The sequence below is a fragment of the Malaya genurostris genome, chromosome 1 (genome assembly GCF_030247185.1).
Source record: "Malaya genurostris strain Urasoe2022 chromosome 1, Malgen_1.1, whole genome shotgun sequence".
In the NCBI taxonomy this organism is placed as follows: Eukaryota; Metazoa; Arthropoda; class Insecta; order Diptera; family Culicidae; genus Malaya; species Malaya genurostris.
In genome coordinates, this window is record NC_080570.1 from 25,522,825 (window position 1) to 25,537,536 (window position 14,712).

The 14,712-nt window shown below is 38.6% G+C and overlaps 3 protein-coding genes across 11 annotated transcripts in view; 2 read left to right on the top strand and 1 right to left on the bottom strand.

The window, feature by feature from the left end:
- Positions 1 to 2,998: 2,998 nt before the first annotated feature.
- LOC131435368 (heat shock protein 70 A1-like) lies at positions 2,999 to 5,673 on the bottom strand. Its single transcript, XM_058603184.1, has one exon. The coding sequence runs from the start codon at positions 5,068 to 5,070 to the stop codon at positions 3,151 to 3,153; it is 1,920 nt and encodes a 639-aa protein (XP_058459167.1). The 5' UTR covers positions 5,071 to 5,673; the 3' UTR covers positions 2,999 to 3,150.
- A 1,400-nt stretch (positions 5,674 to 7,073) lies between these two features.
- LOC131435378 (heat shock protein 70 A1-like) lies at positions 7,074 to 9,109 on the top strand. Its single transcript, XM_058603197.1, has one exon. The coding sequence runs from the start codon at positions 7,086 to 7,088 to the stop codon at positions 9,003 to 9,005; it is 1,920 nt and encodes a 639-aa protein (XP_058459180.1). The 5' UTR covers positions 7,074 to 7,085; the 3' UTR covers positions 9,006 to 9,109.
- A 2,375-nt stretch (positions 9,110 to 11,484) lies between these two features.
- Positions 11,485 to 14,712, top strand: part of LOC131435385 (ankyrin repeat and fibronectin type-III domain-containing protein 1-like) — a 320,760-nt gene continuing 317,532 nt past the window's right edge. For 2 of the 9 annotated variants that reach the window (XM_058603272.1, XM_058603290.1), the window contains exon 1: positions 11,486 to 12,180. The gene's annotated coding sequence lies outside the window, so the exon portion shown is untranslated. Of the gene's footprint in view, positions 12,181 to 14,712 lie in introns of all 9 variants that reach the window. The other 7 variants (XM_058603219.1, XM_058603229.1, XM_058603210.1 and 4 more) reach the window with 7 other exon arrangements.

Consider the following 14,712-nt stretch of genomic DNA (forward strand, 5'->3'; position numbering starts at 1 on the left):
TTCTTTGCGAATAACGAGGAATATTTTCAAATCGTCAGCAAAAAATAATTTACCACCATGTTTTAGGACAAATACAGCATCGTTCACAAACAACGAAAAAAGAAGTGGTCCTAGAGTACTTCCCTGAGGAACTCCTGAGACACTTGTAAATGGTTCAGATACAGTATTTCCAATTTGTACGACAACTTTACGGTTAACGAGATATGTTCGGAGCCATTGACAAAATCTGGTCGTACATCCTAGTTTGCTCAGCTTGGTTAACAAAATTTCATGATTCACAGAGTGCAAAGTACCCGCATGTCAGTCCCATTGAAATAAGTTTCGTATAATTTCATGGGAAATATTTTTCCCTATGATTCTTAGAAATAAATAAAAGAAGAGTTGGGTTTATTATATCGTAATTTTATTTATTGCTTTAATTGCTTTCATTATCAGAATAGTAAAATGAATAGTTAGTTATGGCGTTCTACGAAACGATTTCATGTACTTGTGGACGTTGCACAAGAACCTAGTTTCAACGTTGTTGAACTGAAAATCGAGACAGTATCGAACCAGGTTTGCTCAAATCCCCGTTGCTGAGTGCGGACCCAACACAGTTTCGTGAAAAGTGTCTGTTTGATGAAACTACCCTGGGTCAGTTAAAACAGTCATTTGCATTCCGCCATCAGGTAATTTCTTAAGCAATGATTTTAATACCCAATTTAGCACGTGGCTCGAAATGACAAATCACATGGATCAAGCATGCATGTGAAATCTCCACACAAAACAACTCGTTGCGCTCCAAAAGATTTTTGCAACGATCTAGTATTCGTTTTTTCAATGGCCAAGCACTAATAGATTGGGCGACTTTTTCAACGGAAAATTTCATTTTCCATTCAAAATAACTTCCGAATTAGGGAAAAGGATTGCTTCGAATATTGGCCAGGGGTGATTTGCACGACGCATATCAATGCAAAGGCTTACTTCTCCATTATATTTTAAGATGGGAACAAGTGGTGAAATCCATGCCGTTGGTCTTTCGATTCGTTCTATTTAGAGTGCTTGTAACCAGAGCGACGACTTCTCATCCGTAATGTTGGCAACAATTCAAAACATTCAATCCGAAATCTCGGTTAATTTTTCAAAAGCATAAGCATATAAGCAAGTGACAATTTCTCTTTAATCACTCTCTCTTTCGATTATTGTGATATGATTAAAAAGATTTTCTTTGATATCACTATTCTGTTTGAAGGTCGAAAGTTTCGGGTATTATTTCATGCAAAGAGTTGAGTGATAAACGTGGAAACGGCTTGGTAAATTATAGAACAGAAAATAAACAAAGAGAAACTGTCACTTGCTTATACGACCTTTTGAAAAATTAACCGAGAAATGTTGACAGTGTCCTTGGCTTTACATTGTAATCAAAACGTACATTTTTAACTGTAACTTTTTGGAGTTTCATTATGTTCCATGCGTCCTGATTTTGTCGTCCGATGTATTCTCAATATTGTAAACGGGCAATTCCTCATATATACTATGCTTTCTTCATCAACATTGATATTCAGAACATTTCGTGATCGCTTGAAAATCATCGCATTTGCGAGGTAACCTTTGGAATAAAAAAAATCGATTTAGGAAATCCAAAAACTCAATTTTTTCCAAAAAATTACAAGAATCCATTTGTTCCATAAAATTCTTTTTCAAGTTGACACTAATTCTAAGATATTTTGTATCAAAATAAATTTGACTTCGGAAATTTCATGTATCATCCTCAGTAACCGGTAAGCATTAATAATGACAGTAAAATGGCCTACTATGAACACCGAAAATTCTTATTGCTTTATATCCGCAACCTGAATGCTTTCCTGTTGTAAATCAATCAGAATTCAGCTTTCAAAATTCTGAAAGCATTGGAAACCCTTGGTATTTCATTTCTTTTGTGGAATTTAGCCTTCTGTTTCAACAGACTTCACAGTCGTATTCTTAGCTGCAGATCAGGGTTCGAGCGTGCGATAACTGGTTTATAAGACCAGTACCATATACACTGAACTTCCGACTCGGAACAGAGTTTTGTTTCGAATGATACGTGTATTCGAACATTCGTAGGAATGAAGAGTCCCATTCTCGTTTACAGGCGAATAGACGAAATGGATTGAATTGGATTCGTCAGTTCAATGTTGCCAATCGGCCGTTCGAATACATTGAAAACAGTTTAACTGATTTCTAACAGCTTTCATTTCAAATGTGAAGGAGATTGGTAATCGAATGATAAATTTGTTTTTTTTTTATTAAACATTTATGTCGTTTTCGCTTGAGACAATTGAAACTGACCCAGGATAGTTTCATCAAATAAATACTTTTCACGAAACTGTGTTCGGTTCGCATTAAGCAACGGGGGTTTGAGCGAACCTGATATCGAAAAATCAATACGTCGTTATTCAGAATAAGGGTGATAAAAACCAGGTTCGAAACTGACTCGATTTTCAGGTCAACAACGTTGAAAATAGGTTCGAAGCTAACTTCAAACAAACGGTTTGAAACGAATCTCTACATTATTTTACTGATTAATCAATTTGAAACGGTTTGAAACGTATCTCTCCATTATTTTTCTGAATTATCAACTTACAATCAACAGAATTGGACACAGATTCGCTTTAGCCCAAATAGAAATATCACCAAAAGTAATGTGAAGATGTGAAATAGTCTTGTTAATCAAAAGTTGAGCAAATGTACATGTTGTATGGATTTTGTACACATTTTGGATGAATTTCTCTAATTTTTTTTATGCACAAATCATTTTTTTATGTTTGGAATCTTCTTAAAAACTACCTGCGATGCCGATCATTCTTTTGCACAGGAATCGCGTTCGTACACATTCAAGTTAAAACAAGAATAGCCTGTTTATATTCGTTCGAAGGTATGTGTTCGTCGAATGGTCGATACGGACGTAAACAAGATTGATGATAAATATCTACCACATTGGAATTTTCGGAAGCAATTCGTAAAAATCTTATTTACATTTCTTATTCAATATAACTATATTTTATCTTTTTCTTCTGTACAAGAAAGAACTCATACATTTCATCACACGACTCAATCATTTTTTAAACTATCAGCCTTGTTTGGAACTAATCTAAAACGTAACAATAATGATCAACAATCTAAAACGATTTAATCAACTTCCTCGACTGTGGGTCCTGTTCGTCCACCAAATCCACCAGCCTGCTGTCCACAGTTGGGTGGCACTGGACCAGCACCGGCAGCACCCTGATGCAATCGTGTCATGATGGGACTACAAACTCGGCTCAACTCCTGCATTTTGTGCTCAAACTCGTCCTTCTCGGCCATCGTATTTCCATCAAGCCATCGAAGCGTTTCATCGCATTTGTCTCGAACGGTGCTTTTGTCAGCTTCACTTAATTTTTCACCAGCCGAATCCAACGATTGTTTCAGCTGGAAACAATAACCTTCGAGCTGATTTCTTGTGGCAACTCGTTCTCGCTGTTTTTCATCTTCCTCGCGGAACTTTTCAGCTTCCGACACCATTCGATCGATATCTGCCTGACTGAGACGACCTTTGTCATTCTTGATCGTGATGTTTTTCACCTTGCCACTACTCATTTCCTTCGCTGACACGTTCAGAATTCCGTTGGCATCCAAATCGAATGTGACTTCAATTTGTGGAACACCTCTGGGAGCTGGTGGAATTCCTGACAAATCAAACAGTCCTAGACGATTGTTGTCTTTGGTCATTGCTCGTTCTCCTTCATACACCTGAATCGAAACTCCGGGTTGGTTATCCGCGTATGTCGAGAATGTCTGCGTTTGCTTGCATGGAATGCGACTGTTGCGTTCAATTAGTTTAGTCATCACACCTCCTGCCGTTTCAATTCCCAACGAGAGTGGAGCGACATCAACAAGTAGGACATCCTGGATTTTCTCATCCTTGTCACCGTTGAGAATGGCAGCCTGAATCGAAGCACCGTATGCCACAGCTTCATCCGGATTGATGGATAGATTCAATGATTTTCCACAGAAGAAGTTCTGCAGTAACGACTGGACCTTCGGAATGCGAGTTGAACCTCCAACCAGAACAATGTCGTGGATTGAACTTTTGTCCATCTTGGCATCTGACAGAGCTCGTTCGACTGGTTGTAGTGTTGATCGGAACAAATCAGAGCACAATTCCTCGAATCGTGCTCGCGATATCTTCGTGTAGTAATCGATTCCATCATACAAGGCATCGATTTCGATTGTAGCCTCAGTGCTCGATGACAATGTACGTTTAGCTCGTTCGCACGCCGTCTTCAAACGCCGCAGTGCACGTGGATTTGCCGAAGGATCTTTTTTGAATTTACGTTTGAATTCTTCGATGAAGTGTGAAACCATTCGATTATCGAAGTCCTCTCCTCCCAGATGAGTATCACCGGCAGTAGATCGCACTTCAAACAGCGAACCTTCATCGATAGTCAGGATGGACACATCAAATGTACCACCACCCAGGTCGAAAATCAAAACATTTCGTTCTCCTTTCAGATTCTTGTCTAAACCGTAGGCCAATGCAGCTGCCGTCGGTTCATTGATGATTCTCATGACGTTCAAACCGGCGATTGCTCCCGCATCTTTTGTTGCTTGTCTTTGCGAATCGTTGAAATACGCTGGTACTGTGATGACCGCATTCCGCACACTTTTACCCAGGTAAGCTTCGGCCGTTTCCTTCATCTTCGTCAGCACCATTGAACTGATTTCTTCCGGTGCAAAGCGTTTCCTTTCGCCTTTGAACTCAATTTCGATCTTTGGTTTGCTGCCATCGTTAACTACCGTAAATGGCCAATGTTTGATATCGGCTTGAATTTTTGGATCGTCGAATTTACGGCCAATCAGTCGTTTTGCATCGAACACCGTGTTTCGTGGGTTCATCGCAACCTGGTTCTTCGCAGCATCACCAATCAACCGCTCCGAGTCAGAAAAGGCCACGTAGCTGGGAGTTGTTCGATTGCCTTGGTCGTTTGCAATAATTTCCACCTTGCCATGCTGGAACACTCCCACGCAAGAGTACGTGGTGCCCAGATCAATACCGATTGCCGACATTTTCAATGCTCACTTAATTTCACCACTGATGAGGCAAAAATTCTCAAAAGTCTTGTTTGATGATTTTACACTTGAATTTAATTATTCTTTGTACTTTCACTCTATTAACAGTTACTTTGAAACTTTTGCGCTCGCTTTGAATACTTGAGTCACGTTTTCTATTTGCTTGCGATGTGATTCGTTTACTTGCTTGAATTGAACTGAAGCTGCGAACGCGACTCGACAAAATATATATGAAAAGCGAGCACTTCTAGAAAATTCGAGTTGCTTCGGCACCGTTCGTATCTATTTTTACCCTTCTGTAAGGTGAGTTTATGAGCTACCGTGACATGCGATGTTTGTAGTAGTATCGAGAAGGTTCCGTATGACATGAATTTGAAATATTTTTTCATCTTTGTTGAAATTCATCGTTTAAAAAAAATTACTATCACAATTATAATAAAAATAATTAGACATTAAAAGGAGAGTTATCTGAAGAGAAATATAGAACATAAAGTAAATTAGTTTAAACTTGGTCAAAAATCATATTCTATTAGCTCTGATTCAATAAGCATGAAAATGTCGATGCATCGTTTGCAGTTGAACCTTTGCGTTAGAGATAATTTTATTGCATCTTTGCAAAAGCCTATGTCTATTTTTTTAGTATGTCAATGCTGTCGTTTAGTTAGATAGCATTGAAATCAAACTGTCACATTCGATTGCATTGAAGAAAGTAATGTTCTGATTTTTATGCAAATCATTTCAAATTCAATAACAATGTCTCAATCAAATTTTAAGAAAAAGTACACTTTTTTGTAGAATAATCACTAATACAGTTTCTATTATTTTCTATCTTGCGAATCATCCGGTGCCGAAGAAAACGTTGTACACCGTTGCTATTTTTTTATTGTGAATTAGAACAAATTTTAACAAGTTTGTTTATTAAAGCATGGTTATGATTAACAAAACCTATGCAGTATTGTTGGATTAAAATCTTATTGGAAACGAAATTCAAAGGAAGTTAGTTTTGCACTTCACGTAAATGATTCGCTACCCATAAATTATCCACGTAATAAACATAAACAAATAGTTTGGAAAATTCGAGAGAAATAAGGAAACTCTAGAACGTGCGAGAGAACAACAGTTGGAGAAAACCAAAAACTCTCTCACCAATATGGTATTTATAGCTACAGTGAACCATGGATTAGTACGGTTCACAAGATTTATGTGTACTTCAGACTCAGGATTGTCATATCTTGATAGAAGTTATGCGTATGTTTTCTATCTGAATAAACTTCGAGAACGTCATATAAACTAAATCGCTTAGGTGCTTCTGCCAAAACTAAGCTAATTTGAAAGAGTCGCTAGAACATAATAGTTAATTTAGACATAATCTAAACCGATTGCAAAATCTTTGAATAAATTTGAGTTTGATTTAGAAACTATTCTAAATTTAAAAAATGATTCAACTACTAATTCCCATTAATTGAATTTCATTCAAGCGCTACTGTCTAGCTTTTGTTATAAAACAATATGTTAATGCATTGAATTGAAACACGATTTTATTTTACTAACGGTGAAATCAATGTATATGATTTTTACTGTTCATTAGGATCCGGTTTTGTGTTTTGTGCAGCAAAATTTATCCCAATGTTAACAATCTAAATTTGAACCATACACATTCAAGTTCAACTGTACCGAACCTTCTCGCGACTACTCCACTCTCTTCGCTTGTGATATGGTGAGCGAAGCTATGAACGTCACCGAAATAACTCGAATTATCTAGAAGTGCTCGCTTTTCATATATATTTTGTCGAGTCGCGTTCGCAGCTTCAGTTCAATTCAAGCAAGTAAACAAATCACAACGCAATCAAACAGAAAACGTGACTCAAGTAATCAAAGCGAGCGCAAAAGTTTCAAAGTAACTGTTAATAGAGTGAAAGTACAAATAATAATTAAATTCAAGTGTAAAATCATCAAACAAGACTTTTGAGAATTTTTGCCTCATCAGTGGTGAAATTAAGTGAGCATTGAAAATGTCGGCAATCGGTATTGATCTGGGCACCACGTACTCTTGCGTGGGAGTGTTCCAGCATGGCAAGGTGGAAATTATTGCAAACGACCAAGGCAATCGAACAACTCCCAGCTACGTGGCCTTTTCTGACTCGGAGCGGTTGATTGGTGATGCTGCAAAGAACCAGGTTGCGATGAACCCACGAAACACGGTGTTCGATGCAAAACGACTGATTGGCCGTAAATTCGACGATCCAAAAATTCAAGCCGATATCAAACACTGGCCATTCACGGTAGTCAACGATGGCAGCAAACCAAAGATCGAAATTGAGTTCAAAGGCGAAAGGAAACGCTTTGCTCCGGAAGAAATCAGTTCAATGGTGCTGACGAAGATGAAGGAAACGGCCGAAGCTTACCTGGGTAAAAGTGTGCGGAATGCGGTCATCACAGTACCAGCGTATTTCAACGATTCGCAAAGACAAGCAACAAAAGATGCGGGAGCAATCGCCGGTTTGAACGTCATGAGAATCATCAATGAACCGACGGCAGCTGCATTGGCCTACGGTTTAGACAAGAATCTGAAAGGAGAACGAAATGTTTTGATTTTCGACCTGGGTGGTGGTACATTTGATGTGTCCATCCTGACTATCGATGAAGGTTCGCTGTTTGAAGTGCGATCTACTGCCGGTGATACTCATCTGGGAGGAGAGGACTTCGATAATCGAATGGTTTCACACTTCATCGAAGAATTCAAACGTAAATTCAAAAAAGATCCTTCGGCAAATCCACGTGCACTGCGGCGTTTGAAGACGGCGTGCGAACGAGCTAAACGTACATTGTCATCGAGCACTGAGGCTACAATCGAAATCGATGCCTTGTATGATGGAATCGATTACTACACGAAGATATCGCGAGCACGATTCGAGGAATTGTGCTCTGATTTGTTCCGATCAACACTACAACCAGTCGAACGAGCTCTGTCAGATGCCAAGATGGACAAAAGTTCAATCCACGACATTGTTCTGGTTGGAGGTTCAACTCGCATTCCGAAGGTCCAGTCGTTACTGCAGAACTTCTTCTGTGGAAAATCATTGAATCTATCCATCAATCCGGATGAAGCTGTGGCATACGGTGCTTCGATTCAGGCTGCCATTCTCAACGGTGACAAGGATGAGAAAATCCAGGATGTCCTACTAGTTGATGTCGCTCCACTCTCGTTGGGAATTGAAACGGCAGGAGGTGTGATGACTAAACTAATTGAACGCAACAGTCGCATTCCATGCAAGCAAACGCAGACATTCTCGACATACGCGGATAACCAACCCGGAGTTTCGATTCAGGTGTATGAAGGAGAACGAGCAATGACCAAAGACAACAATCGTCTAGGACTGTTTGATTTGTCAGGAATTCCACCAGCTCCCAGAGGTGTTCCACAAATTGAAGTCACATTCGATTTGGATGCCAACGGAATTCTGAACGTGTCAGCGAAGGAAATGAGTAGTGGCAAGGTGAAAAACATCACGATCAAGAATGACAAAGGTCGTCTCAGTCAGGCAGATATCGATCGAATGGTGTCGGAAGCTGAAAAGTTCCGCGAGGAAGATGAAAAACAGCGAGAACGAGTTGCCGCAAGAAATCAGCTCGAAGGTTATTGTTTCCAGCTGAAACAATCGTTGGATTCGGCTGGTGAAAAATTAAGTGAATCTGACAAAAGCACCGTTCGAGACAAATGCGATGAAACGCTTCGATGGATTGACGGAAATACGATGGCCGAGAAGGACGAATTCGAACACAAAATGCAGGAGTTGAGCCGAGTTTGTAGTCCCATCATGACACGATTGCATCAGGGTGCTGCCGGTGCTGGTCCAGTGCCACCCAACTGTGGACAGCAGGCTGGTGGGTTTGGTGGACGAACAGGACCCACAGTCGAGGAAGTTGATTAAATCGTTTTAGATTGTTGATCATTATTGTTACGTTCTAGATTAGTTCCAAAAAAGGCTGATAGTTCATGGAATGATTGAGTCGTGTGATGGAATGTATGAATTCCTTCTTGTACAGAAAAAAAGCTAAAATATAATTATATTGAATAAGTAATGTAAATATTATTTTTTACGAATTGTTTCCGAAAACTCCAATCCAATCTACCAGGATTTTATACGAAAGAGAATCAACTAGTTGGCAAATTAATTCATTATGGTGAGATTTTCATGGTCGCATTCTTTGATAATCAGCCCAGAAAACCAACTAATAAAAAAAACTTACACAACACAACGGGTGTACCGATAGTAAATAGTTCGCGAAGTTTAATATAGGTGGAACTAGTGGCCTTGATAACCGTTTTCATTTCCACTTCACTCACATGTCACTTCACTTGATTTTCCCTATTAGATTTTTTACCGTCACTGCTAACCTCAATCGGATGAACACATTTTGACAGTTCAGCAGTACTGTTTGTAAACAGAAATGTCTTTTGTTTGTTTATTGACAAATTGGATCAGACCATTTACGGTCCGTATCGCCTAAATAAAGTTTTAAAACATTTGTTCACGTTTGAATACGGTTCGTTTTTGATATTTATTAAATAAAAGTGACTAGTTGCAAAGTGTAAAGATGATTGTTTTAGATGTGCTCTTCGATTTTTGTTTAAGCTTGTTTGTAAACAGTACCGCTGAACTGTCAAGGATGAATACTTGTTCATTTGTGTCGTCACGATGAAAAACCTAATTACCAGTATCACGCATACTGTAGTGGAAAAAAATCATTTTTTCAACAAAATTTTGGTGGCGTGATGTTCAAAATGACATTAAGTTCATTCAAGTAATTACTTTGTTGTAAAGCGACTTCCGTTATCACTTCCGGTGAAACCCTCAACGAGTGAACACGTCGTATCGTGTTAGTGCGGTGCAAATTCGAGTATTTCGCGAGAAAGAAAGGATTTTCATCCGTACTTCGGTGACTCCACGTTGTCACATAGCGAGGGTTTCACTTGTAGTCCAGTGAAAAGAGAGTCCATTGGACTATAAACGAAAACTAACTGGCAATATAGCTAAATCGCTGTGCCATCAATCGGCGTCATCTCAAGTGAGGTGACGCCACCAGAAGTGAAGAAGAAGAAGAAGACTTCCGTTATAAAGACCTACATTCACTTCACTCGACTTTCAACGTAAAGTGATACCGATAATTAGGACCAGTGTCCCACGAAAATTTATTTTTAGAAGAATTTTACGCAATGTATCCTGTCTGTTAGTCTGTGACCTCACCGAATGAAAACTAAATCCAGCGTGAAATTTTCAAATGGTGAGGATAGCCAAGTAACTGATTAATTTTCAATTTTACTTCCAAACTATTTGTGTGGAATGACACCAACAATTTTAATTTTGATTTCAGTACTAGATGCATAACGAAGATTTGTATAATGACGCAGAAATAATCGAAAGAGAAATGAATTAGAGAATCATTTAATTTTCTTTCAGACCTATTTGAAATATTCACGTTGAATTTATCGATGAAACCTTCTTTTGCTCAATCTGTTTGACAAACCAGCCCACATTATCGAAATGACGGAATGAGCAATGAAATCTTACTCGACTGCATGATTTTTAGTGCTCGATCGGTTCAGAGCTAGAATTTTCGCCTGAGTTTACTGCTCGATCAACCTGATTGACAGTGACATTTTAAATGTCATTGAATATTCGCTCATTTTATGAATGTGTTAGTGTGAAATTTATGCGACTTAAGCCATTTCACTACACTCCAGCTAGAGGAATGGATGATGCTGACTAAGGTAGGCCGTTTTGTTAATTTCCAGCGAATTTCAATAGTTTATGTTGGGATTCTAAGAAGAACTGGTTATTTACTAGTTCTGTATATCCGAAAAACATGAAAATTTAAACTTGTATATTCAGTTATATAATGTTTTCGTTTTAAAATAAACTGAAAATCAGCACGAAAACGTGCAAAATCAGGAAAGAAGAAGAAGAAGACGAATTGACAATTTAGTCCGCATCTTCTCACTCAATTCCGAATGATTTCCGAATCAACCGGTTGTAGGCGAACCGGTTCATTCGGAATCGGTTGTTGCACTGGAGTTGGAATTGATTCGGAATCCATTATGATTTCCACATGAAATTCCGAATGAAAATTTCTCGCCGATTCGGAATTGATTCGGATCTGATAATGTGGGAGAGAGGTAGTCTCTCTTGTTACCCGGAATATCTTTGAATGAGTTCCACCGAACATCAGGCGTTCATTCATATCTCTCCCGTTACATGCTGATGCAGGCACTCACGTTCATGGAACAGTCAGAAGCTTTTCTTTAGTGACCCAGTCATATGGAAAGCCGTTCATCCGAACGGCCCGGAAACAGAAGCTCGATAAGGACGACGACGACGACGACGATGGCAAGTCAGCTGTGAGCCGAATCTGCTACCAGTCAGTATTGTCGCGTATCCTGAACCAGTCTGGTCGTTCGGAATCCAGTGTACGATTAGTCGCAGGTTTAGTGCTGTTTTTTTCTGGATAATCTCTGCTCATCCACGTGTAGTGCGTAATGTAGCTTTCTAGCAGGATGATTTCCAACGAGTGTTGCGAGCTTTAGGTGCCAAATATTGAAGGAGTACCAGGTTACCGAACCATAAGCAGTTGATAAAAAATATATATCGTATGATTGCGTGCTGTTTCGTATGTATTTGCTTGCTAGTGAAAAAAGGGAAGGAAAGTTGTCTTGATTTTTTCCGAGTGCGGTAGCTATTCGAAGCCGGTGTGGGAGGACAAGCGGCTGAAGCAGATGATATGTGTCACTGGCGGTTGTAACCGCGTCAACCAGAGTGAGCCAAGTGTGTGTGTGTGCATGTGTGAGTGTGTAAGTGTTTCCTAGTGGCCTATCAGTACGCAACAGGAGAAATTTTGTGCGTAATGATAAGGCGCTGTCAAGTGGAAAATTGATCCAGAATGATATGGTGGAAAGCTGGCATCGCCGGTATGTCCATTGGTGAATGAGGAACTAGGAAACCGTGCTGAATTGATCATACTTTTGCAATCCTCAAGCATTTTGGCGGGGTGGTTTATTCCTTTGTAAATAACTAAACTCTTTGGAGAAATCATCGATTTCGAATAACAGTAAGTACAAACAATACACTTCTTGTGGTGCATAAAATAAAAACTTCATTTATTAGTCATCTTAAACAGTTACTTAATTGGGCTGCTTGAAAAAAAAACTACGATATTTTGAGTTACCTCAAGTTATCAAGGTTCAAAGCTTTATTCAAAGCCCAATACCGCTCGATAGGTCGCCTCTTCCGGTACAACATGGACTCCATACGCTTTATATTATTCTAAAACATTTTTGGCGTAGTGACAAGATGCCAAATCAAACCAGAATGGCGATAAATTGTTATGGATGCGTAGGAATGGTAACAATCGCTTCTTTAGGCGTTCTTCGCGGAATATTTCCTGGTTTACTGTTTTGGTAGTGATGAAGGTTTGCTTTGCTCGATAACAGCTGCATATTGCTTGCCAAACTAAATATTTTTTGGGATGCTGCCATTTGAGCCAATTTGTTCTGATTCCTGATTCCTGAAATATTTTTTGGGATGCTTGGCTTGTTTCTTCATCCTGAAGTGCTCCTGTACACCGTTCCGTGACATTTCAGTGTAAAAAGACATTTCGAGAAGCTGCTTGATGTCTCCCAGCACATAAGTTTCATCGTCCAATATCAAGCAGGAAAAAATCTTCAAATATGCGGGATACAAGTTGTGAGACCGGGTTTTTGCTGTCTTATTCTGTTCCACATTATGACGTTGTCTTATTTTTCTTTACTTAGGAAGGTAGCAAAACTGAGTGAGTATTATTTTGCTAATTTTAAATGAAGATTTCAATGAACCTCAGATAAGGCAGCATCGATTTCGACCAAACTAGTTGCCAATGAAAGGTCTTCCAGGAAGTATGTATGTTTTTGTTTTTAGATCTGATGATTACTTTTCAAGTTACACAAACTAGAATTTCAAAATTTGCAGTTTTTTTGATAATATCTGTCACAATTGACCTTGAAAACTGAAAATTGTTCCAAATTTAGATACCTGATACCAATCAAACGAGTTGTATATTGTAAGAATCCGTCAACTTACTCCGAGATATCGATTTTTTCGCCATATCGCAATAGTTTGGGTTTTGAACGAAGTGCGATGAAATGACACTTGAACTCAAAATTAGACACAGTTTCAATACAATCATATCTGAGTGATTGAAAGATGGAATACAGTATTCTTAAGCACCGTATTTTAGCTGGACTTGTTTTTAGCACGGTTCCTTTTTGGCAACGTAACTGTTCAACTACGACGTGTTAAAACTTATATTGAAAAATCTGCATTATCTTCGATTTAAAAGTGATAAGTCATACAAAAAACGAAATTTTCATATCAATCAAACATATTCGAAAAAAATGTGTATACTTTTTTAAATTGTCCTGTTTATTTTTAATGATTGTTCACGGCTTTCTCTGTCTCTTTTCGATTGGCAAACGATTTATTTCTGAAATTGCCCGACGTTTCGGCCTTGCCGTACCGTGCCGTACAAAATCATTTAACGTCTTACCGTTAGCAATCAACATCTTTGACAAATACGACATAACAAAAGTTCTGAATAGTTTAGTAAATCATGTTATCAAATACGACATAACAAAAGTTCTGAATAGTTTAGTAAAGACTGTAGACCATTCCGCGGTTAATTTTTAACTTTTGGTTGAAATCTGACACTTGAGCGGTTATTTTGTGTCGACCAGTTAAATTTAACTTAAACTGCGGCCCATTTCAAAGTTTGAGGGATGGAAAGTTATTTGTGTTTGTTTTGCACTGGAAATAATTGTAACTAAAGAATTGAAATTAGAATTTTCTTTGCAAGATTTTTTTCTGTGTTGGAAAATAACCACCGATCTGTCAAAAATAACCATGATTTCGAGCATGGTTATTTTTGACAACATCGAAATACCCGCTCGAGTGTCAGATTTCAACCAAAAGTTAAAATTAACCTCGAAATGGTCCACAGCCCAAATAACCCGAAATAACTTTCCATCAGGCCGCAAATGCGAAATGGGTGCAGTTTTAGTTTAATTTAACTACTTGATAGGAAATAACTGTTCGACTGTCAAATTTTTACTAACAGTTAAAATAATTCACGAGATGATTCACGACCTAAACTGGACAGATTTTAATTCTTCGAAGAAACCTTCATAAAAGCGTAACCTCAAAACTCATGCATGGAGTACTGAAATAAACTAAATAATCTAAAAATGGAACGAAGTTCCTATTTTGTTGGGTTATTCCGTAAAAAAAACAAATGAAATTTACAACAATTTTGCTACGGTATGAAGTGTTTTCCTCTATTTGCTGTCAATGCAAGTTACCTTCTTTCTGGTAAGAGTCAGCAATTAACACCGGTAAAGCTGTACCAGCTCAAGGGAATCGAACGATTCCGGGTAGCTTCACAAACTTCCGTTATTCGTATCCCGGTATATTCAGCCACAAAAAAAAACACCCAAGAGACGGGGCTGGGGAGCTGGAATGCTCGAAACGATTGTTTTCAACTTAAGATTATTGCTTGTTTTATGAGTTTGGCACTGATGCGAAAAGGATAAGCCTTTGCTCGCCTGAAAGC